This window comes from Myodes glareolus, chromosome 2 (genome assembly GCF_982192425.1).
Source record: "Myodes glareolus chromosome 2, mMyoGla1.1, whole genome shotgun sequence".
Lineage (NCBI taxonomy): Eukaryota > Metazoa > Chordata > Mammalia > Rodentia > Cricetidae > Myodes > Myodes glareolus.
Window position 1 is genome coordinate 109361290 of NC_142027.1, and position 23971 is coordinate 109385260.

Consider the following 23971-nt stretch of genomic DNA (forward strand, 5'->3'; position numbering starts at 1 on the left):
GGGCAAACTCAGTCATGTGGCTGCAAGCTGAGAACCAGGGGAGTCCCAGACACCAGGCATTGTGGTGCCACTGGGGGTTGAGCCGACCGACCAGCCAAAGGCAAATTGACGGGGATGTTCCAATCAAGGCAACCAGGGTTTGCTCAATTATCCGGCATGCCCTCCAGCACACGTAGACACACATGTCCCAGCAAATCCCTGGGAGGGAGGGAGGGAAGGAGGGGGAGGGGGGAGGGCGGGCGGGGAGCCCAGACATTTCCAGAGTTAGAAAGTGGGTGGGGCTGGAACATGAGTTCATCTGTTTCCTGCCCACATCTGGTATAAAGGGAGACTGGAGCCACAGGACCGCACAGCTGGAGTAAGCTGCTGCAGAGCCGCGAAGGAGGACCACCGCACTCCCGCCTCCGGCAGGACGCAGCCAACCACAGCTGAGCAACAGCCAGCAAGCAGGACGAAGAGTCAATCACAGGGCACCTTTGAAAACTCCAGGTAGGAGAAAGGCAAGCTCTATCCTGAGGCCTAATTACATTAGGAAGGTGACCTTCCCTTCCCAGAACTCTGTCACCCTCATTTTCCCTCCGTTTCTTTTCCACCCTGTTCTGGAACTCTGCAGCCTTTAGCCCACCCAGGACCACAGGTGATGGAGAAAGATGGTCAAACTCCACTTCTAACCCTGGATCCCAGAAGCGAAGACACTGTCTCTCAGGGCCTCCCCAGCAAACCTCCCCTTTCTGAATTTAGCAAAGAAACTTTACTTAAAAGAAAAGCTGGGCAGCGCTGGTGGCGCACGCCTTTAATCCCAGCACTGGGGAGGCAGAGGCAGGCAGATCTCTGTGAGTTCAAGGCCAGCCTGGTCTACAAGCACTAATTCCAGGACCGCTAGGACTGTTACACAGAGAAACAAAACTGAAAAAAAGAAAAAAAAAAAAGAAAATCCGAACCAAAATTTTAAAAATTGCATTTGTATGTGCATGCGTGTATGTGTGTGCGTATTTGTGTGTCACAGTTCAAGTGTGGAAATCAGAGGACAACTTTCAGGAGTCAGTTCTCTCTCTCTCTACCATGTGGGTCCCAGGACTAGACCTCGGGTCAGCAGGCTTGGTGGCAAGCGCCTTTACCCACTTGGCCGTCCTCCTGGCCCCAGAGAACTTTTTCATACTGCTAAACTGAACAAGCAGTAGTTGGGGAATTGTGATAAGAGAAAACAAACGAACAAATTCAACTTGTAAATCAAAAACTGTCATTACACAAAGCTCTCAGTCCCACAGAAGGGAAGAGAGATCCAGCGGTGTTTCTCTAAGAGTTCCGCAGGTAAAAAATGAGGGTGGCCTGGGATCAAAAATCAGGTAGCGTCTATGGGCAATAATGCATGCCTGTAATCCCAGTACCTGGGAGAACTGAAACAGGAGGACCCTGAGTTCAAGACCAGCCTGGGTAACATAACAAGAGTCTGTCTGGAAAAGATGGAAAGAATTGGTTGGAGGCAGAAGGGGGTGAGCTCATCACCCAATCCCACTATGGGATCTTAATGACTGATCTCTTACAGGCTAGAGGCGAACACAGAGAACCTAGCCCATGACTGAGGCACCACGTCCTGCTCCAGCTGTCTCCCAGAAATCTTTCCTTATCAGATTCTCTCCCTTTTATCCTAGGATGCAGACGCCAGCACTAGCTTGCCTCACCCTGGGCCTGGTTCTGGTCTTTGGAGAAGGCTCTGCTTTACATCAAGAGTCCCACACAGTCCACCAGGCCACTGACTTCGGCGTCAAAGTGTTTAAGCATGTGGTCCAGGCCTCCCAGGACCGGAACGTGGTTTTCTCTCCCTACGGGGTGTCTTCGGTGCTGGCCATGCTGCAGCTGACCACGGCAGGAGAAACCCAGCAGCAGATCCAGGATGCCATGGGATTTAAAATCAACGGTGAGAGATGGGGCAGAGAGGGAGGAGGAGAGTCACGAGGTCCTCACAGACTAGGGACCAGAGCAAACAGAGAAGGTAGAGAGGACTCACTCCAGTATCAACCAGTCCAGCCGTGTTCAGCTGCAGTCCAGGCTCCACCCGTTTTCTCTCCAGCTTCTCGGTCAGATGGCCTTGACTTATCAGTGGTATACCAGCCAGTAGATACAGAACATCCAAACCATGCTTATATCCCCATGACACTGGAGATACAGCTTACCTACCATGCACAAGGCCTTGGGTTCCCATCCCCAACACCAAATAAAACTGGAGATGGCGTATAATGACCTTAACTCTGGAAAACCTCAGTTTTATTGTCTATAAAGTGGGGAATGCCTGAAAAAGTGTCTACCACACGGGGCTGAGTAAATGTGTAAAGGATTATGAACTTGAATTACTTGACAACACTATTCTTATACAAACAACCTAGCTAGGTATGGTGGTACAAACCTGTAATCCCAGCCCATGGAAGGCTGAGGGAGGGGGGTTCTGAATTCAAGGCTAGCCTAGGCTACATAACAAGCTCCACTCTAGGCTGGGCGAGAGAGCAAGACCCTGTCCCGAAACCAAACAGAAGAGCAAGCCAAGCAGGGTGGCTCGTGCTTGTAATGCCAGCACTTGTGCAGCCATTAGGAGGACTGTTGCGGGGGGGGGGGGGGGGCAGTGAGAAGCAAACTTCTCACTGTGTTTATGATTTAAAAACTGAGAAGAATGTTCTAATGTAAGGAAAGTGTTAGGAGCTGAGACTTTTGGGGAAAGGATGCACAAAGGGTTAAGACTTGAGAGCTGAGTCTAACAGTGTATGCCCCTAATCCCAGCACAGGGAAGGGGAAGGCAGGGGAATTTCTGTTAGCTTCCAAGACATCTAGGGCTCTATAGTGAGCGGCAAACCGGTCTATGCAGTCTGGGTTACCGTGTGAGACCCTCCTCGGAGAGGAGTGGGGAGAGGAGAAGAAAGAATGAGAGAGGGAGACAGCGTAGTGGTTCACACCCTTAGTCCCAGGAGGCAGAGGCAGGCAGTTCTCTGTGAGTTCAAAGCCAGCCTGAACTAGACAGTAATGTCTGACTACCCAGAGGTATCTGGTGAGATCTGGTCTCAAAAAAATGAACAAAAAAACAAGGAAGAAGGGAGGGAGGGTGAGAAAAAGGGAGAGAAAAAGAAGGAGCTACCATTACATTCCTTCACTACTGCTGGTGGGTTGAAAGTGCCTCAGTCACCTGGGCGAGGCGAGGTCTTCTTTGGAAAACCTGGTCCAGATGAAAGCCCTTGGCTCAACAGGAGAATAACGGATCCTGTTCTGGTACCTCTGCAGAGAAGGGCACAGCTTCTGCTCTCCGTCGGCTGTCCAAGGAGCTCACGGGGCCATGGAACAAGAATGAGATTAGCACTGCGGATGCCATCTTTGTCCAGCGGGACCTGGAGCTGGTCCAGGGCTTCATGCCCCACTTCTTCAAGCTCTTCCGGACCACGGTGAAGCAGGTGGACTTCTTGGAGGTGGAGAGAGCCAGATTCATCATCAATGACTGGGTGGAGAGGCACACCAGAGGTGAGTGGCAGGGAAGGCAGGCCAGTCCCGAGGGTGCATGCAGAGGAAGGGAATTCCGTGTTGAATTCACCTATCCTCAGTTCTCACTTCAGGCTTTGTATTTGAGGATAAAAGGCAAATGTTTGCCCTTTCCCTGTCCTCCTGTGGTGCTGAGGATGGGAGCCAGGACCTCATGCATGCTGTACAATCCTCTGCCCCTAAAGCCACATCCCCAGCCTCTCACTGGGGGATGCTAGGCACATGCTCTACCACTGAGCTGTAACCTAAAACCCTGTTTGTCTTGGTTAGGCTTTTTCATAAGACCACTCAGACCTGGATATATTGGCTCATTCCTGTAGGAAGATCATGAGTTTGGGGTTAGCCTGAACTACACAGCAAGATCCTGTCAAAAACAAAAACAAACAAACAAACAAACAAACAAACAAAAACACTAGAGAGAAAAAACTAGCCAATTCAAACCATTGCATATACCTGTAGTTCTAGCTACTCCACCCCACCTCCAAATAAACAAATAAATAAATAAAACCAACAACAACCAAAGCCCACCAGAGCCACCAAGATGGCTGAATGGGTAAAGGCTTTTATCGTGAAGCCTGGTTGCCTGAATTTGATTCCTGGAAGCCACAGAAATGGGGAAGGGAGAGAACCAACCCCGCATAAGTCGTTCTCTGACCTCCACTTGGCACGCACGCGCCCCCCCCCACACCTCATACTTCCCCACACACACAATAATAATAAATATTTTTTAAAACACACAAACAAAAGCAAAGCCAACACAAAAGACATGACTGTCAGTAAGAACAGCAGTAACTGCCACGTGTGTGGACAGGCCTCCAAGATTACAGCTTAGGGGCCAAGAGAAGAGGTGTAATGATAGAGGGCAGGGGTGTCTAATTCTGGTGCTAAGCTGGATCCCAAAACCAAGAAAAATGTGGCAAAGCCAGGGATGTGGCTCATACTATCATCTTAGCTCTTGGGAAGCTGAGGCAGGAGGACTACCATGAATTGAAGGCCAACCTAGGCTTTGGGGTGAGTTCTAGAGTAGGCTGTACTATGAAGAGGAAAAAGGGGATGAAAGAGAGAAGGGAAAGAAGGAAATAAATGGGGTGTTGAGCTGGAAGACATCCTAAGACTCTTAAGACAAATTGACCCATTTAACGCCCACCAGCTCTTCGCATCCCTTCAACATATACCTGTTTGAGAACAGGGAGTAGCAGGGAAGCATCGAAGATGCTTAAAAGCCATCTCACTTCTTGACCGCCTTGCTTTCCCTTAGGTATGATCAGTGACTTACTTGCCCAAGGGGCTGTGGACCAGCTGACACGTCTCGTGCTCGTGAATGCCCTCTACTTCAATGGCCAATGGAAGACCCCCTTCTCAGAGGCCAGCACCCACCACCGCCTCTTCCACAAGTCTGATGGCAGCACCGTCTCTGTGCCCATGATGGCTCAGACCAACAAGTTCAACTACAGTGAGTCCAAGATCCCCAGTCCCTACCTTTTAACGACAGACCCTGGGCAGCATCCAGTGTCACTGTCAGAGTGAGGAAGATGGCAGGGAAGGTGGATGCACCAAGTTATTACAGTGACTTCCCAAGCAGGACATACTGAGATAATCTAAGAAGCAGGGAAAAGTGCCAGCTTCTTTCATGCTAGATGAAGCTGAAATGGAGACGGTCTTCCTGACCCACATCTGCCCGACTGTTAAGCCCATCTCTTCTAAGAGGTTTCTAGTGTCGTTACCTGAGGCGAACAAGCCCAGTGAGAGGGGAAAGCTGTATGGGAGTTGGGGTTTAGATGAGGATGGGGATAATTAGTGGCTGGGGTCAGACAGAAATTAGTGAAGGTCAGGAGGGAGAAAATAGATAAGAGGATGTGGGGGTGTGGCTTAGAGAGACGGCAAACCCAGCATCAGTGAAGCCCTGGGTTCCATGCTTAGCTCAAAAGCCAGGTGTGGTGGAGAGTAAGTTCAAGGCCATCCTTGACTATATAGCTAGTTAAAAGATGAAAGGAAAACATTGGAATGGCATGTAGAGTGGGTGACAAACCTCTAAAACTAGAACAGAGAGCTCGGTCTTCTAGAAGGAGAGAAAACAAGAGACACAGAAGGAGAGTTAGGGAGGACTCCACGTGAGCCGGAGCCATTTCCAAGGTGCCATCTTGGTATCTTCCCAGCTGAATTCACCACTCCTGATGGCCACTACTACGACATCCTGGAACTGCCCTATCATGGTGAAACCCTCAGCATGTTCATCGCGGCGCCCTACGAGAAGGAAGTGCCCCTCTCTGCCCTCACCAACATTCTGGATGCTGAGCTCATCCGACAATGGAAAGGGAACATGACCAGACTGCCCCGGCTCCTCATCCTGCCCAAGTAAGATATCCCACTTGCCAACACCCTAGTCCCGACATTCACCATCTCTCCTGAAGCCACCATCCCCATGGGCTGTTTCCCGGATGGGGAACACCCACAGGGAAGGGACATGTGTGGGAGGCTGATGGGAAGCCTTCTAGCCTGGGTTTGATTATGGTTTCTTATTTCATCATCATGCTTGGAGAATGTTTCTACTGTTGGAGAGGAGACAGATTTTTAAAAATCCATCCCCTGCAGAAGCCATGCACCAAAAACCTAGTCAGAGTCCATCAAAGTGGAGGGTAGTGGCCCAAGTCTGCAGCCTCAGTGCTTGAGAGCTCGGGCCTTGGCTATGGGAGCAAGATTGCTGAAGCCATAGCTCAGTTGGTAGAGTGCTCGCCTACCATGCATGAAGCCCCAGGTTCGAACCCAGTACCACACAGACCAGGCATGGGAGTACAAATCTGTAATCCTCACACTTAGGATAAGGCCATCCTGAGCTATATACAGCAAGACCCTATCTTGTAAGGGGGAGGGGCGCGGGGGAAAGGGTGGAGCTTAGTCGTCAGGGTGTTCACCTCCCATACGCAAAGCCCTAGACTGGATCCCCAGTGCTGCATAACCTAGGCATGGTGGTGACTCCTGCAATCCCAGCACGAGGGGGCTGGAGGATCAGGGGTTCAAGGCCACCCTCTCGCTGTTCCTGAATTACATGAGACCCTATCAAAAAAAAAAAAAAAAAGAAGAAGAAGAAAGAAAGAAAGAGGAGCTAGAGAAATAAGTATGTAGGGGCTTCTAAATTATTCTACACTCATTTGTCAATGTCTCCCTCTCGCTCCCATCCCCACCTCCTCCCTCGCCCACCAACAATGAAAGGCATCCGCTCCAAGACCAGGCAGAGGAGCCGACCAGAGCTTCAGACTGAGACTTAAAAAAAAAAAAAAAAATTCTCTTTTCCCCTCCCCTAATCCTCTGCAGAATCAAAAGGGGTGGAGAGGGCTGTGTCTGGGTAATTCCAGAATTATAGGGAAGCTCCCAGCCCAGGCTTCCCCTAAACTCCCAGATGCTCTAATGCCAGGCTTGGAGAAAGGGGGGGAATTGAGTCGCTTTAGCTACCGAGCTTCCATTGCCTTCCTCTCTCATCAAGATGGAGATAATGAGTCATGCCCTGGTGGGAAGCAGAGCCCCCCCAAAGCCTCACTGCGTGAGTCGCTCAGAAACAGCCTGCAGACCGCAGTTATCCCCAGCACCCGCACAGGAGGATGTGAACCTGTCCCTCTCCCACAGTCAAACGGAATACAATTATGTTCTAACTGCTGTCTTATTTGGGGAAAGTCATTAGTCACGGATTTGAGGGGGCGGAGATGCTGAACTTTGTTCATTAATATTAGACATTTCTGACAAGGGGGGGAGGGAAGGCCCGACCCCCTACCTAGCCAAATGAGATTTCAAAGACTTCTAATCCCCTCCTAGGGTGGTGGAGGCAGGAGGATCTGTTCAAGGTCAGGGCTGGGGAAATAGTTAAGTTAGTGGACTGCTTGCCTAACTTGTTGGAGCCCCCCCGTTCAGACCCCAGCGCTACATAAAGCAGGCATGGTGGTGCACACCTGCAAACCCTAGCAGGTAGAAGCAGGGGTTCAAGATCACCTTGGTTACATAAAGAGTCTGGGGCCAGCCTGAGCTACATGAGCTCCTGGGTCAAGGCAAACAAAAACCAGGCCATCATACTCACGTCAGTTCCTGATCCGCCCCACAGTCCTAGCGGATACCTGGTAGGTCCTGGGAGAATCAGCCATTTGAGGGTCACGCTAACGCTGCTCCCTGCTCCTGCCCACAGGTTCTCTCTGGAGACTGAAGTGGACCTCAGAGGGCCCCTGGAGGACCTGGGCATGACTGACATGTTTAACCCAGCCCAGGCTGACTTCTCAAGTCTTTCTGGTGAGCTAGAATCCTCTCACTTTATTGCTTCCGCAGGTCAGGGTCCCCTGGAGAGGACAGAGTGGTGGCTAACCTGTCCGTTGTGTTCCCTCCCCCTCTGTTTCAGACCAGGAGCAGCTCTCTGTAGCTCAGGCCCTGCAAAAAGTCAAGATCGAGGTGAACGAGAGCGGCACAGTGGCGTCTTCCTCCACGGGTGAGTGTGGCCCTGTCAGGGTCCGGTCCACCACCTGGGACAGCAGTCGCCCTGCAGGGAGCTAGAGCAGGTTCAGTCACCACCCTTCCCCAAACCTCTTCCTCATGTGGAAATGGATCCACTTCCCCTGGGACACTGCTGCCCCATCCATGGCTTCTGGGGTCCCAGGATGTGACAGTCACCCCAAAGGAAGACCTGAGGTGCTGCCGCAGTGGAAAGTGGATTTGGAGAGTTTGCTTGGCAGCATGCTAAGTGTAGCTCAGTGGGAGAGCCCCTGCCTAGAATCCCCCAGTGAGGGGCTGGGATGTGGCTTAGTGGTAGAGCCCCTGCCTAGAATCCCCCAGTGAGGGGCTGGGGTGTTTTTCAACCGTAGTACTCTTGCCTTAGCATGCCCAAGGCTCTGGGTTTCACACCCACTACTGGCTTCCTTTAAATCACCTGAATATCATCTCCCAGTGCTGCCCCCAGATAGACTGGCGTCACTGGATCTCTTAGGATCACCCCAATGACAGTGTCCCTCTAGCCCTAACACATTGTCCTTCTCTTTCAGCCATTGTCGTCTCGAGCCGCATGGCCCCTCAGGAGGTGGTTATGGACCGACCCTTCCTCTTTGTGGTTCGGCACAATCCGACAGGTGAGCAGAGCCCCACAGCACTCTCCTCCCCTCCTGCTATTTCTTAAAAACCTGCCCACCATGTAGATGCCCCTTGAGCCTTTAGGGACTCAGCGAAGACTCTGGAGCTCAGTTCCGTTCCATCCCAGCACCCTGTCATAGCCCACAGAGTGCCAGGACCCCAGTCCTAGCTTAGACACTTGATCACTCACCTGCTCTGATTCTCACCTGGCAATGCATGACCCCTCTACCTGCAGAGACAAACCTCTTCATGGGCCAAGTGATGGAGCCTTGAGAGCTGGAAGAGAGGCCTTCGCTCGGGACGAAACTGGAGATGTTATAAGCAGAAACTCTGAAGAAAGGAATTATTTTAAGTGTTCTTTTGGGAGAAGGAGAAGGCATTTCTTTTTCACTTCCACAGTGATAAACCTTTTCGGCCAGCCTCCCAGACCTCAGACTCTCGAAAGGGAAAGTGTCTAACTCCCTCACTGGAAGCTGACTTCCCTGATCCACAAAGGTCTCTGATCCAGACCCTCGACTTCACAGAACCTTCATCTGCTCGTCTTTCTCACGTTCAGCCTTTGGACCCAGGTCCCACCAACGCCCCAGGGGTCCTCAGGGCCTTCCCTCAGCATGCTTGGGCAGAAATCCTTTGTGTTCCTGTCATGCTGTGGCCGCTCTTGCACCGTCTGCCGCTGCTGGGGTGGGTGGTCACAGGTAAAGGAAGAAACGCTGCCTTATCTCAAGGTCCACCGTGGGAATGACCACCCTGCCCAGCCCCGAGGGGCAGCAGATGGACAGATTGGGTGCTTGCCCAGTATGGAGCCCAATTCCTCTTGTCCCTCCCCGACACAGCGTGCAGAGGTCCTTTCAGAGTGTAGGTGACTTGTTTACATAGTTTCTTTATCTTCACTCACAAACTATTTTTGGGGGGGAAGGGAAAGAAAGGTCAGATGTGTGTGTGCCTGGCTCTTCATCCGCAGTCTCCCTGTGGGGTGCAGGGGAGGTGCCAGGGGGTGTGCTTGACTATTTATCTCATTCTTCCTCTTGTATGCTTGTTGGAAAGAAAAAGCACTGTTAAGAAAAAAAGCATTTTATTTAAACCATGGCACACGGTGTCCCGTTTGGGGTCTACAGCCCTGTCTCTCAGGAGTTTCACTCCACAAGCCTGCCCTCCAGGTGGTCCCTGTGATGGGGCTCACACTGCCGCCTAGTGGCGGCCTAACACACCCTTACCCCAATACTCCCCACCCCCGTCCCTACCCCCACCCTCCGTGGCTTTTTTTTCCCTAGGGACCTTGCCAAGGTGACGCTTGGCAGCCCACGTTAAAGGAAGAAGAAAAAGGGAAAAAAAGATTGGGTGGAAGAGAGAGATTTGAGGGAGGGCAAAGTGGTTTCAAATTTTTCCAATACATTCAGGAGCAGAATGGCAAAGGGACTGGGTGACCTAAGAGGACAGAACTTTCTCCAATTACTGGGTGACTCAGAGCCGCACTGGTGACTCACTTCAATGTGTCATTTCCGGCTGCTGTATGTGAGCAGTGGACACGTGGGGAGGAGGGGGGATGAAAGAGACAGCCAGCTCCCGGTCAACCACCTTCGTTAGATAATCATTTTTGAAAGCCTCCTTAGCTGGGGGTATGATCAGAAAACCAATTTACTGAAAAAGTGCACAAGAAGGTACCGTGAATGCAATCTCCTAGCAGGCCACTCTGCATTCCTTACGCCTCCACCGGAAAGAAAAACAAAACTCATTCTTTGTGTTTTCGTTTCCTCTCTCTCCCTCTCCTTCTCTCTCTTTTTCCTCTTTTCGTTATGCACTGGACAGCCACACACCGTGTACCCACAGGGGCCCCAAATGTGGGCTTGAATGTTCTTGAATTTTGTTGGTAACAAGCCTTTGTTTTTTCACTTTTGATATATAAGCAGGTAAATGTGTTTTCAAAAACAATAAAAACAAATACTATGCAAGCAACATTACTTGCTTTTTGCCTTTTTCCTTTTGCTGAACACAAGGAATCAAAACCATATTGAGGGCTGGAATGGCTGAGCGGGTGAAGCGTTTGCCACACAGGACTGATGACGTGATTTCAAGCCCTGGATCCCACATGATAGAGAGGGAGAACTGACCCCGGGAAGGTCGTCTGACCTCCACACACAAAGCATGGCACAAGCGCCCACACTCACCCACGCAGACAGTGAGAATGGAAGAAAGGGGCAGGTGAGATGGCTCGCCTAAAGACCCAAGTTCAGTTCCCAGAACCCACAGGTCAGGAGGCAAGAACCAACCCTTACAAGTTGTCCTCTCACTTTGACACACCCACACTGAGCGTACACTTAGGTGCTCACACGTACACAAAAATAAGTGTAAATAAAAGTGAACCATTACCGAGCACAAGCCTGTATTCTAGCATTTGGGAAGCAGAGGTGGGAAGATCTTCAGTTCTAGGCTAGCTTAGCCCCAGGTATAAATTGGAATCAATGACTACAGCAACAGCAATAACAACAAAGAAACCATCACAGACCCCCCAGTGGGAGAGACTTTAGGGAACCACACAGGTGTAAGCTTGTGGGAAAATCCATGAGACAGTCATCAGAGCTGTGTGTCCTGCCTCAAGGACAGGTTGGCCAGGGTTTGAGTCTCCCCCAGAAACTATCCTTAAAATGGGGAAAGGATAGGCTGAGGATGTGGCTTGGTTGATGCTTGCTCAGCTTGCACGAAGCTCTAGGTTTGATCCTTGGCACGTCATCAAAGCAGGCTCAGTGACACGTGCCTGTAATTCCAGACTTGGGAGGCGGAGGCAGAAGGATTTCAGAAATTCAAGACTGTCCCGGGCCACTTAGCGAATTTGTAACTGATCTTGTTGCCAGAAAAGCAGAAGGAGGAAAAAAAGGAAGAGAGAGAGAGACAGCGGGGAGTAGGGAGGAGGAGAGGTATGTTGGGTTTGGTGGTGCACAACTTTAATCCCAGCGCTTGAGAAGCACAGGCAAGCAGATGTCTGTGAGTTCAAAGCCAGCCTAGTCCATACAGCAAGTTTCAAGCTGGCCAGGGTTACAGAGAGACAGACCCTGTCAAGAATGAAGGGGGGAGTTGATGAATTGAAAGAGGAAGGAAAGGGGAGAGGGAAGAAGGGAAGGAAGGGTGAGTGGGGCGTGCCTGTAAGCCTAGCACTTGTTGAAGGTTTGGGGTTAGATACCAGAATGAGATTGTGTCTCAGAAGCAAACCAGGCTTAAGCCAGGCATTTGGGAGGTAGAAGTTGAAAGATCAAGAGTTCGAAGTCATCCTCTGCTACATAGTGAGTTCAAGGTCAGCCTGGGATGTATGAAAACCCGAGGAAGAGGAGGAGGAAGAAGAAAGGGGTGGAGGAGAAAGGGAGAGAAGCTGAGACAGAGATCCAGATCCATCAAACACATCGCACCCACACCCAAAGACCTAGCTGCTGTCCGTCTCTGTTTCTTGAATCTATGCCTCTGTCATTCCTTCCATCATGGACCCCCACCCACCGCTTTCTACCTCTGCTCTCCGTTTCTTCAGCCCCTGATCAGGTTGTACTTCCCTCTGGGATGGCCCAGCAAAGCCGTCAGTGGGATCTCTTTCCACATGACCCCAATCAAGCCGTCGTTTCCAGGCCTATAACAGTGCTTGCATTCGTGTGCCCAGCCCCATTTAGACATCAGGTTCCCAGGAACCGAGGCTCTTTTGTTACGTATGTACTTTCTGAGTCACTTTTAAAGACCTTCCTATAAAGCCCCCCTTCTCTCCCTTCCTCCCACCCCCCAGTTTGGGACTTGGGGACTTATTTATTTCTGGTGTGTGTGTGTGTGTGTGTGTGTGTGTGTGTGTGTGTAGGCCTGGGATCCAAGTCAGAGCTTCTAGCATTTTAGGCAAGCATTCTCCAGGCTGGATAGAATCAGCCAGTGAGGGCCAGAGGACTGGCTCCGTGGTAGGATACTTACATCGCATGCATGAGGCCCTGGGCACAATCCCCAGCACACAACAACAACAACAAAATGACAAAATTAAAAAGAAGAAGGGAAAAAGCATCGACACCATTGGGTTAACTTAGCCTAGAGATGCAAACAAGATAGTTCTATACTGAGATTGTGGCCCAAACTTCAGCTGAGGACAGGCAACAGGGCTCAATGGGGAAAGGCGCTTGCCGCCAAGCTTGGGGTATGAGTTCTATTCCCAGGACTGACTTGGTGGAGAGAAAACCGAATGCTGCAAACTGTCTTCTGACCTCCATATGTGAACCATGGCACGTGCACATCTGCATTCATGAACAGACATACACACAGGAGCACGCGTGTGCATACGTGCGAAGGAAACAAATGTAAAAGAAGGAAGAAGAAGACAACCCTTGTCTGACACTAGTTTCCATCCTCCTGCCTCACTCTCTTTGAGCTCACTGGTGGGTAGCCAGGGTCATGAAGACAACTGTCTAAGACTTCAAGAACACTGGGACCCAGATATAATCTCCTTATACCCCGAAAATGTGAGCAGTTCTAGGCCTCGGGCAGAAGGTTGGCTAGTGACCCATTTATAATAAGAGATTTTCTTTTAAAAACTTACAAGGAACTCTACACTAAAAAAAAAAAAAAAATCTCAAAAAAGTAGGACTCGTGAGCCCTAATTCTCCGATACACAGTTCAAAAATGGCCTCACATGCTGGGAAGGCTCAAGAAGAAAGGATTCTTCAAAAGGTCCTCTCACCACAGAGGAATCAAGCAAGGCGCTGCCCCACTTAACAGGCTCTCGGTTATTCTCAGATATAGTGGAGATAAAGACGGTGAGGGACCTCAGAGACCCCGCAGCAACCTCACAGCATGCAACCTGCCTGCCCTCTTTGACTTCTGCGTGGCCTCCTTTTCTTGGCCTCTCAAAGTTTTCTTCTTTTCTCTCTTTCTTTAGAGATGAAAAACTAACAAGATCCATCCCCAGCCACCACTCCCAGTTTCTTTTTTTTTTTTAATTTTTTATGACTCTCACACAGTGGGATTGTTTATCTGCCCATGGACAGGCAATGAACGCGAATGTGAGAAACCCTTCCTGACAAAGATATTCTATAAAAACCACATCTGTCAAGGAGATGTGACCTGTTTCCAAACTTTTTCTCTTTCTTTCTTTCTTTCTTCCTTCCTTCCTTCCTTCTTTCTTTCTTTCTTTCATTCTTTCTTTCTTAAAACAGGATACCACTAAACGACCTAGGCTATACTCGAACTCACCATCCTCGCGCCTCATGCTGCTGAGTACTGGGATTGTGCGACACCATGCCAATCTAATAATCGTGGGATTTTGGTTATGTTTGTTTGTTTTGAGACAGGGTCTCACTGTGTAGACCAGGATAGCTTCAAACTCATAGAAATCTATCTGCTTCTGCCTCACAAGTGCTGGAATTAAAGGACTCGCTAATCGTGAGGAAGGTTTTGTTTGTTTTAAGATAGGATCTTGATATGTAGCCCAGGCTAGCCTGGAACTTGCCATCATATTGGCCAAAAATCCCGAGAGCTGGAATGACAGGTATGTAACATCACATCTGACTTAATTAAATCATTTTTTTAAATCTTGTGATTTATTTATCTTTTATTTTATGTGCATTGGTGTGAAGGTGTCAGGTCCCCTGGAACTGGATTTTCAGACAGTTGTGAGCTGTCATGTGGGTGCTGGGAATTGAACCCGGGTCCTCTGGAAGAGCAGTCAGTGCTCTGAACCACTGAGCTATTTCTCCAGCCCCAATTAAATCATTTTTTAAATTATTTTTAGATTTATGGATTCTTATTTTATTAGAATGGCTGTTTTGCCTCCATGTATGTCTCTGTACCACATCCATGCAGTGCCGGAGGAGGCAGAAGAGGGCACTGGGTTCCCTGGAACTGGAGTTATTAGTTATATGGTTATTAGCTGCCATGTGGGTGATAGGAATTGAGCTAAGGTCCTCTGGAAAAGCAGTCAGTGCTCTTCACTGCTAAGCCACGTCTCTAACCCCTAAACCATTTTCTAGAGCAATCCATGAAGTAGGAGTCACTGGAATGGCAGTGGCAAGCAGTTATGTGGAGAGGAGGAAACCCGAGGCAGGGTCCTCGAGATGGCTCAGCAGACGAAGGCTGCTGTCTCCAAAATGACCAGAGTTCGAGGTCCAGAACCCTGGAGGAAAGAGAAAACCTTCTCCTGCACACTGTCCTCTGTCCGCCACACACGTATACCGCAAATAAATAAATACGTTTTTTAAATGTCTTAAAGAAGTGTGTATTAACTTAAAAGAGAGAGAAATGCAGAGAGATTGAGAAGCTGGACGGTTCTATCAACAACAGTATATTTGAGACAATGTCTTGTTATACTGCCCAGGATGGCTTCTATCGCCTGGCCTGGGCTTAAGCAGCCCTCTTGCCTCAACTTGCTAGCTGGGAATACAGACAGTCACTAATGCACCCTAATTCCTACTGATGATGTCATAATTACCCAACGGCACCACAGAGAACAATACCTGCACTTCTGTCGATATGTATATTGACTCTCTGTGACACTGATGAATGAGAATAAATCTTTCCAGACGTCAAAAGTGCTTAGAGAAGCCCATGAAAGAGCTCAGTGAGATGATCTGGTGGGTGAAAGTGCTTGCTGCCAAGCCTGAGGAACTGAGTTCGATTCCTGGGTCCCACATAATAGAAGGAAGGAACTGATTCCTGAAAGTTATCTGCTGATCTCCACATACATGACATGGTATGTGCATTCCCCCGACACACACGTGAATCAATCATTTTGTTGTTGTCTGAGCATGCGAGTGTGTGTGTGTGTGTGTGTGTGTGTGTGTGTGTGTGTGTCGAGCTTACACACAGCCAGGCAGACCATTTTGGCCTCATGTCTCATCTCTACTGCCTGCATTTGCATTTGCCACTCTTTAGCCTAAACAGAGGCTTCCTGGGTGAAATGTGTGTGTCATCGCTGCGTTCCCCCCACCCCACCAGATGTCACATTGACGCTAATGGAAAGCTCTTTTCTGGATGGAAGCAGATGTGTCTTCAAACAAAATCTTACCGAGATTCTGAACTCTGCTGTTCAGCTCAGATTCACTTACAAGACAAACACGGGGCTGGGAACATAGTTCAGCTTGTGGAGGGCTTGCTTAGTGTGCACAAAGTCCTGAGTTCTATTCCCGCGACGCTGTAGGCCAGACATAATGGTACGGGCCTGTAATCCCAGCACTCCTGTAATGGAGGCAAGAGGATGGGAAGCTGTAGGTCATCCTTGAGCGCATGGCAAGTTTGAGGCCAGCCTATGACACATGAGACCCTGTCTCAAAGAAAGGAGATTAAGGGAAAGCACTGGGGCTGTGGAGCCTAAGAGTGTGTGTATGTGTGGCCCATTGAGACAGTTCAGTGGGCATAAGCACTTGTCACCAAGCCCGACAACCTGAGTTCAATCCCCAGGACCCATATTGGGATGGCAAGAACCAGCTTGGGCCAGTGTCTTCTGACCTCCTCTACTTGTGAACCATTGATTGCATGTACACACACACACACACACACACACACACACACACACACACACGGGTCTTGCTTTATTGTTCTTTCAGGATTGTTTCTAGGTCTCACCGTTGAGTCCAAGATGGCCATAAGCTTGTCAGTCTTCTGCCTCAGGCACTCAGATAAGGGGGTGGCAGGCAAGTGCCAGCCAGCACCCCCACCTAGGACTCAGTAATCTATAAAGGGTAGAGGATCCTGTTGGTCATGGCTCTGGAGGCTGAGAGGGCCAAGAGCACAGTCCTGGCATCTATTCAGCTTCTGCCGGGGGCCTGATGCTGCTTCCGTGGTGGGGGGAGAGGGGAGGGCAAATGGACGTGTGCAGAGGAGAGACAACGGGGAGGGTGGATTCCATTTATAACGACGCACTCCCAGTGACTAATCCAGCTCAAAGGAGCGAGGAAGTCATCATCACCCCCTTAATGGCTGTGTTACTTTTGTGTTGTAATAAAAGACCTGACAATCCCAGCAGCTCTGAGCAGTGCTGAGCTCAGACTGTGAGCCCCAATAAACTGGACAGCTACAGTCTGTCTTTGTGGGGTGGGGAGGGAGTGACGGCAAAAAGGTGAGGCAGGGTGTGGGGGGGTCCACTCTGCATCTCAAGTCAGGTAGCAGGGGGAGACAGGTGCTGTGCTCAGCTCCCTGGAGTCCCAGTGGACGGGATGACGCCACCCACATTAGGGGTGGGTCTTCCCGGCACACCCAAAGGTATGTCTCCTAGGTAATTCTAAATCCAGTCAGGTTGACAACGAAGACTAACCATCACAGAATTATTGGGGCTCATGATTTCAGGGGGATGCAGTCCATTGTCCTGGGGAGACACAGTGGAATGGCTCTGTCCCAGGTGGTGGGAGCATGCTGCAGTGGCTCTTCCCATGGTAAGAGACCAGGAGACGGAAAGCTAGGTGGGAGCGGGGTGTGTGTGTGTGGTGGGGGGGCCTTCAGAGACCTAGTGCTGCACTTCTGTTGACCGAGCCCCATGTATTAGTTACTTTTCTCGCTGCTGCGATAAAACACGCCACCAGAAGCAACCTAAAGAAGAGAGGGTTTACATTAGCTCGTACGAGGACCTCAAAGCAGCTGGAGCTGGAAGTGGCAGTCACATGACACCCACAACCAGGAACACAGAGTAGTCCATGCTGGTGCTCAGCTCCCTTCCTCTACTTACCTGGTCCAGGATCCCGACTAGGGAATGGTGCCGCCCACAGTCCTTCTGCTTCATTTTATGTGATGAAGATAAATCTCCCAGACATGACAGGGTGGGAGGGGATTCTAGTTTGTGTCAAGTTGTCGGTTAGTACTAACCATGACACCACACTTCCTAACAGGCGCCACAGTGTGGGGACAGAGTGCTTAAAACACAGCCCTGTAGGAGGCATTTCTGTTTCAAACCACAGCTATCCCCTAATCGCCTCCTTTTTTTTTTTAATGTCTATGGGTGTTGTGTCTGTCTGTATGTATGTATGTATGTGTGTAAATCTTATGCATGCCTGGTTTCTGCTGAGTTCAGAAGAGAGCATCAAATACCCTGTAATTGGAGTTACAGATGGTTGTGAGGCACCACTGAGTGTTAGAATCAAACCAGGGTCCTCGGCAAGAATGAGTTCCTAGCCACTGAGCCATCTCTCCAGCCCCACCCCTCATCTCACATCTCAAAGGCCCTGCTGCCCAATATTGTCACATTGAGAAAGTACGGCAGGAATTTTAGGGGACTCACCCTTAACCTATATCAAAACTCATCTATGTGGGTCACAGCTATTCTGTTCTGCGGGACTAGAGATGGGGCTCGGCCTACTGAGGCCAAGTACTTGCTGTACAAACGTGAGGATTTGGTTCAGATCCCCACAGACTATAAAGCTGCATGCAGCTGTGTTTATCTGTAATCCCAGTGCTGGGGAGGCAAAGACAGTCATGTTCCTGAATCTCGCTGGCTGGCCAGCCTAGACATTTGGGGAGCTCCAAGTTCAATGAGACCCTCTTTCAAAGAATGAGTCGGAGGCACAGATGAAGATACTTGCCAACAAGCCTGATGACCCGAGTCCAATCCCTGAGTCCCACATGATGGCGGGAGAGAACAGATTCCTGAGAATTGGCCTCTGGCTGCCACATGTGAAAAGAACGTGTGATCATGTGCACACGAACACACACATGTAATAAAAATCAATAAACAAGGTGGAGATCAATTGAGGAAGACACCAGATATCCATCCGTCTTCCACATGGATGTACACACACGTACACACAGACAACTCCCATGCACACACCCATGTAAGCATGTACACAGACTACCCGTGTGCACATAAGCACACACATATATACAGAAACAAACACCCCTCTTCTGGGTGATGGGGAGCAATGAAAAGCATGTGACAGCATCCCACAGGAGCCCGGAACCCAGCTGAATCGATGAGGCTGACTCATAGGCAGTCAGCGGAGAACGCACAATGAGGAAATTTACCAGGCAGCTCTCTGTGACATGAACAGAAACCAGCTCTGACTAACTGAAGCACAGCAGGGAAACAGGGCGCTTAGAGAACGTCCAGGCCAGCAGAGGAACAAAGCTACGTATGACGAACAATGTCCCCCCCCCCCCCCCGACACCTGTGCCTCCCTGCCCCACGCATATCCTCGCTGAACAGGGATACCGTCAGCAGCATCACGACACGGCCATCTGATGCTGACTCTCTTTGAGAGTCTACCTACCTTGCTTTGATTGCCTCATTCCCTCCTAGACCAAAGTCCAGCAGGCAGGTGCACCGAAGCCCTGAGCTGGACTGCAAGGGTCACGCTGAGCAGGGTGTGGTGGCATGCACCTGTGATCCCAGTGCTCAAGAGACTGAGATCTCAGGATCCAGGGCAGCCTGGGCTAGGTAGCCACTTGGAAGCTAGCCTTGGGCTGGATTTTTTAAGACCCTATCTCAAAAAACAAAACAAACAAACAAACAAGCAAACCCACACCCACGATTGTTTAAATTGCAAAGGTTGTCAAATGAGGGCTGGGAATGTGTTCAGTTGGTAGAGTGCTTGCCTAGCCTGCTTGAAGGCCTGGGTTCCATCTCTAGCACTGCACAAACTGGACTTGGTGGCACATACCTTTAATCCCAGCACTTGGGAGGCAGAGTTCGAGGCCAGCCTAGTCTGCAGAATGAGTTCCAGGACAGCCAGGGCTATATAGAGAAATCTTGTCCAGAAAAAAAAAATCCACAAAATAAGCAAACAAAAACAAAACAAACAAACAAAAAACCAAACAAAACAGATATGGTGGTTCAAGCAAGCAATCCCAGCACTAGGGAGGTAGTGGCTGGAGGATCAGAAGTTCAAGGTCATGCTTAACAACACAAATTTGAGATAAACCTGAGCTACAAGAGACCCCATTTCAAAAAAAATTAAAATAAAAGTTATGTCATTGGAAGGTCCTGGCTGCTGCTCTGATTGGGATGGTGATACCCACTCCCTAGCACTGTCTCCATCATCTATACAAAAGGAGTCACACATGCTCCTCCACCTCATCTTTGATTCTTCTCCCCTCTCCTCCTCTTAGATCATTTATCAGCCTAGGCTGATTAGCTCATCACACTCAGCTCTGATTGTCTCTCTCCGTCTCCCCCTTGTGCCTGGATACACCTAACCGGCCTCCTTCGTGATCTTTTGGCCCTCCATCAGTGCTTTCCAATTATCCCACACAGTGCTGTATGACTAACACCTTAACCACTGAGCCGACTCACAGCTTCCTACCACGATTTTCATTAGGTGGTTCACCGGCTCCAATGGCCATAATGACTCCCAGCTGCCCACTGCATCAAACCCTAACTCCTCCCCAGGCACCGGCAGTAAAGAACCCTCTCATGTAGTCTCAACTTTCATTATTCACAAACAATTAAGAAAGCCAGCCCATCACCTTTCTGTCAGTCTCCACGAGCAGAATCCTTGCTTGTTTGTTTTTAAGATTTATTGTGCTTCTGTGTCCGTGTGAGAGTGTGTGCATGTATGTGCAGGTGCCTAAGGAGGTAAATGCCAGCGGTAGAATCCAAGGAGCTGTGGCTATGGAGGAGAGGTGCGGGTGGAGTGGGGGGGAATGTTGTGAACCACCTTACATTGGTGCTGGGAATCAAACGCAGGTCCTCTGGAAATGCAGCAAATGCTCTCCAGCCCTGGCTTCTTGTTTGTTTTTGTTTTCTGGTCACTTGTTTTGCTTTGGACCCAAAACCTCACCTAGCCCAAACTGACCTTGAACTCACTGCATAGCAGCTAAATACCTTAAACTCCCGAGACTCCTGCCTCTACCTCCCAAGTGCTGGGATCACAAATCTCTGTAAATGACAGCTGTCTGTGCTAGGTGCTGGGGATCAAAGCCAGAGTTTCCTTCTGAGCTTACGCCTGGCACAGGAGGGGAGCAGTTAATAGGGCTGGCAGCCTCACCTCCCTCTACCCGCTTCAGCATCTTGCTGCTCTCTCCCATCTTCCCAGTGGGAAGGTGAGACAGGTAACCACACAGGGACAATGCCCAGCTCCCACACTAGCCAGCCACGTCTGCAAAACTCATCTTCCCGATAATTCTCTTGTGAATCGCCTCTTTTCTGCAACTTGGCAAACTGAGATGAGGAGTTCTCAAAATTCCCAGCTTCCCAGAGAGGGTAGGGACTTGCATTTCAGGAGCCTCCAAACTTAACAGGTGTTGTTGGCTGATTCTCCACCTCTTTTTCTTTTTAATGCTTATTTGTGTGTGCACATTCGTGTGTGTGTGTGTGTGTGTGTGTGTGTGTGTATGTGTGTGTGTGTGTATGTGCGAGAGAGAGAGAGAGACAGACAGACAGACAGACAGAGAGACAGAGAGACGGAGAGAGACAGTGTGCACTTGCGATAATATGAGTGGAGGTCAGAGAAGCTGGGTGGTGGTGGCATAGGCCTTTAATTCCAGCACTTGGGAGGCAGAGGCAGGTGGATCTCTGTGAGTTTAAGGCCAGCCTGGTCTACAAGAGCTAGTTCCAGGACAGGCTCCAAAGTTACAGAGAAACCCTGTCTCGAAAAACCTAAATAAATAAATAAATAAATAATAAAACACAGGACTGGAGAGAAGGCTTTGCTGTTGAGAGCAATTCTAGAGGACCCAAGTTCAGCTCTCAGCACCCACACCAGGAAGCTCACAACTGGTTGTCCTGAAACTCACTCTGTAGACCAGGTTGGCCTCCAACTCACAGAGATCCGCCTGCCTCTGCCTCCCGAACACTGAGATTAAAGGTATGCGTCATCACCTCCTGGCTCCCACAGCCTCTCCTTGCCTCCAAGAGTACCCATTAGCATGCCCATAGACATACACAGACACACGCGCACACACATAATTTTAAAACAAAAACAAATGTTTAGAAAACAAAAAAATACAGTTGTTCCTTGCCCCCAACCTTATTTAGTTATGATCACGCTAGTTTTAGTTCCCTAAAGTCAACTGTAATCCAAAAATATCAAACGGAAAATACTCAGAAGTAAACAATTCACCTAGATACAGTTGGGAGGGCCTTGGTCCTGCCTCAAAGCAATGAGCTAGACTTTGTTCACACCCCATTGGAAGCCTTACCCTCTCTGAGGAGTGGATGGGGGTTGGGATGGGGGGAAGGTGGAGGAAGCAGGAGGAGGGGACTGGTTGGGAAACGGATTTGGCATGTAAAATGAGAAAAGCTACTTTTTAAAATAAATTAAAATTAAAAAAGAAGTAAACAATTCACAAGTTCCCTGTGCATTTTTATTAAACATTTATTTACTTGTTTACTATTGTGTGTGTGTATTTGCCATGACAGATAATCAGAAGACAGCTCGTGCTTCTGCCACATGGGTCCCAGGAATCAAACTTAGATCAGGGTTCGGGTACAAATGCCTTTACCTGCTAAACCATCCCATTGGCCTTTTTGTTTGTTGGACAATAGTCTTGTGGATACGAGGCTGGCCTTGACCCAGCTAAGCAAAGGGAAATGATTTCCAGCCCCTGAACCTCCTGCCTCCACCATCTAAGGGCTGGGATTGCAGGTGTTCACCACCGGGAGCAGAACCCAGGGTTTCACACAGGGCAGGCAAACACTCCACCAACTGGGTTGCATCCCCAGCCCCGATTAATGAGCTTTAAAGTGCATGCCATTCCTATGGACTCCCCGCTCCGTCCCAATCAACCCATTGTCCAATACTCACACATTAACCACTTAGTAGCCTTCTTGGTTATCAGACTGAGCACGGTGCTTGTGTCCAAATACTCCATATTTTGCTGAATGATGTAGAGTACAGAAGCAGTGACGGTGACAGCTCCATTGCAACACATTGTCATAATCGTTCTATTTCATCCTTCGGGCTTTTTAATTTCTTTTCACGTGCGTATACGTATGGGCACATACACAGATGTGTTTGCAGATGCCCCTGAAGGCCAGAAGTAGGTGTTGAATCCCGAGCCAATTACACAGAACTACAGGGACTCGTTAGTCACCCAGCGGGGATGCTGGGAACTGAACTAGGGTCCTCTCCAAGTGCAGTACCTGCTCTTAACCACTAAGCCATCTCTCCAGCTTCTATTATTAGTTTTGGCTATTAGGTTCATTCTGTGCACAATTTATAGATTAAACTTTATTATAGGTATAGGACAACTTCAGTACATGATTTCACACTGTCTGAGGCTTCTGGAGTCACCTGGGAGACTTGGGATGCAATCTCCCGAGGATAAAAGGTGACTGTGGTTGTAAACCTTCAGCCTAAACAAATTGTTTTCCTTGTATCCACACCTCTTTACTACAGAGAGAGGAACAAAGAAAAGGAGAGGGAAAAGGAGAGGGAGACAGCTAGCTCTTGCTACAATTTATATTCTTTTCTGAGTTCACATTTAGGTGTAGTTTACATCTGTTGCATTTTAATTTTGACCCATGATTTTTTCATTTTGTTTTGCTTTGGGGTTTGTTGTTGTTGTTTGCTTTTATTTATTTATTTATTTAGACAGTTTCTCTCTTTACATAGCCTAGGCTGACCTTGAACTCTCTTGACCTCTCTTGAACTCTCTTGCCTCTGCCTCCCCAGGCAGCAGACTACTGGCACACACAATTGTGTCTGGGTAACCTTGTTTAGTTGTTTGTGAGTAATTTTGTTGGCTGGCTGGCTGTTTTGTTGGTTTTGTTTTTGTTTTTTGTTTTGACATATGTCTCAACCCAGACTGTGAACTTGCTATATAACTAAGGATAACTTTGAACTCTTGACCTTGGTCTGTTTGTCTCTTCCTTCCTAACTCCAGTATTACAGGTGCATACCATCACACCCAGGTACACACACACACACACACACACACACACACACACAAACTGTATACACACACAAAATAGTGTTGTGTCTAGTAAGTTCTCACTCAATACTTAAGCTCTATACTGTTTAAGTTTTTTTGTTTTGTTTTTGTTTGTTTGTTTGTTTGTTTTTTGAGGCAAGGTTTCTCTGTGTAGCCCTGGCTGTCCTGGGACTTGGTCTGTAGACCAGGCTTGCCTCGAACTCAACAGAGATCTGCTGCCTCTGCCTCCGACTGCTGGGATTAAAGGGATGTACTATCACCACCTGGCTATTTTAGTTTTTTTAAGGTTACATTTCATAGATGTATTTTGCGTTGCTAGGGAGCGTTCCCACACAGCAAGGTGCTCCATTGTGTGTGGATGTCAGAGGACACCTTGCAGGAGTAAGTTATTGCCTTTCACCTTGGGCTTGGGGGAACATCTCTGTGGTTGGGGTCATCGCGGCGGCACTGTTTTGTTTCACTTTGCCTAAAACAGGCTCTCTGGTAGCTTTGGATGGTCTCCAGCATGCCACTTAATTGAGGCTGATATTGAACTACAAGTTGCTCC

General features: G+C 49.1%; 1 protein-coding gene across 1 annotated transcript; it reads left to right on the forward strand.

Annotated features, from left to right (window-relative positions):
- The first annotated feature begins 331 nt into the window (after nucleotides 1-331).
- Nucleotides 332-10572, forward strand: Serpine1 (serpin family E member 1). The gene is made up of 9 exons (XM_048433915.3): nucleotides 332-489; nucleotides 1653-1918; nucleotides 3268-3501; nucleotides 4778-4972; nucleotides 5676-5874; nucleotides 7691-7791; nucleotides 7898-7984; nucleotides 8535-8618; nucleotides 8855-10572. Exons 2-9 carry the CDS (start codon nucleotides 1654-1656, stop codon nucleotides 8890-8892), a joined length of 1203 nt encoding a protein of 400 aa, XP_048289872.3. The 5' UTR covers nucleotides 332-489; nucleotide 1653; the 3' UTR covers nucleotides 8893-10572.
- The last annotated feature ends 13399 nt before the right edge of the window (nucleotides 10573-23971 follow it).

What these genes read in the sequence shown, in the direction of transcription:
- Serpine1 (XM_048433915.3), top strand. Translation starts at nt 1,654, where the DNA reads ATGCAGACGCCAGCACTAGCTTGCCTCACCCTGGGCCTGGTTCTGGTC. An exon ending in GACCAACAAGTTCAACTACA is followed by an intron (nt 4,973 to 5,675) that starts GTGAGTCCAAGA and finishes GTATCTTCCCAG; the next exon opens with CTGAATTCACCACTCCTGAT. An exon ending in TGACTTCTCAAGTCTTTCTG is followed by an intron (nt 7,792 to 7,897) that starts GTGAGCTAGAAT and finishes CCTCTGTTTCAG; the next exon opens with ACCAGGAGCAGCTCTCTGTA.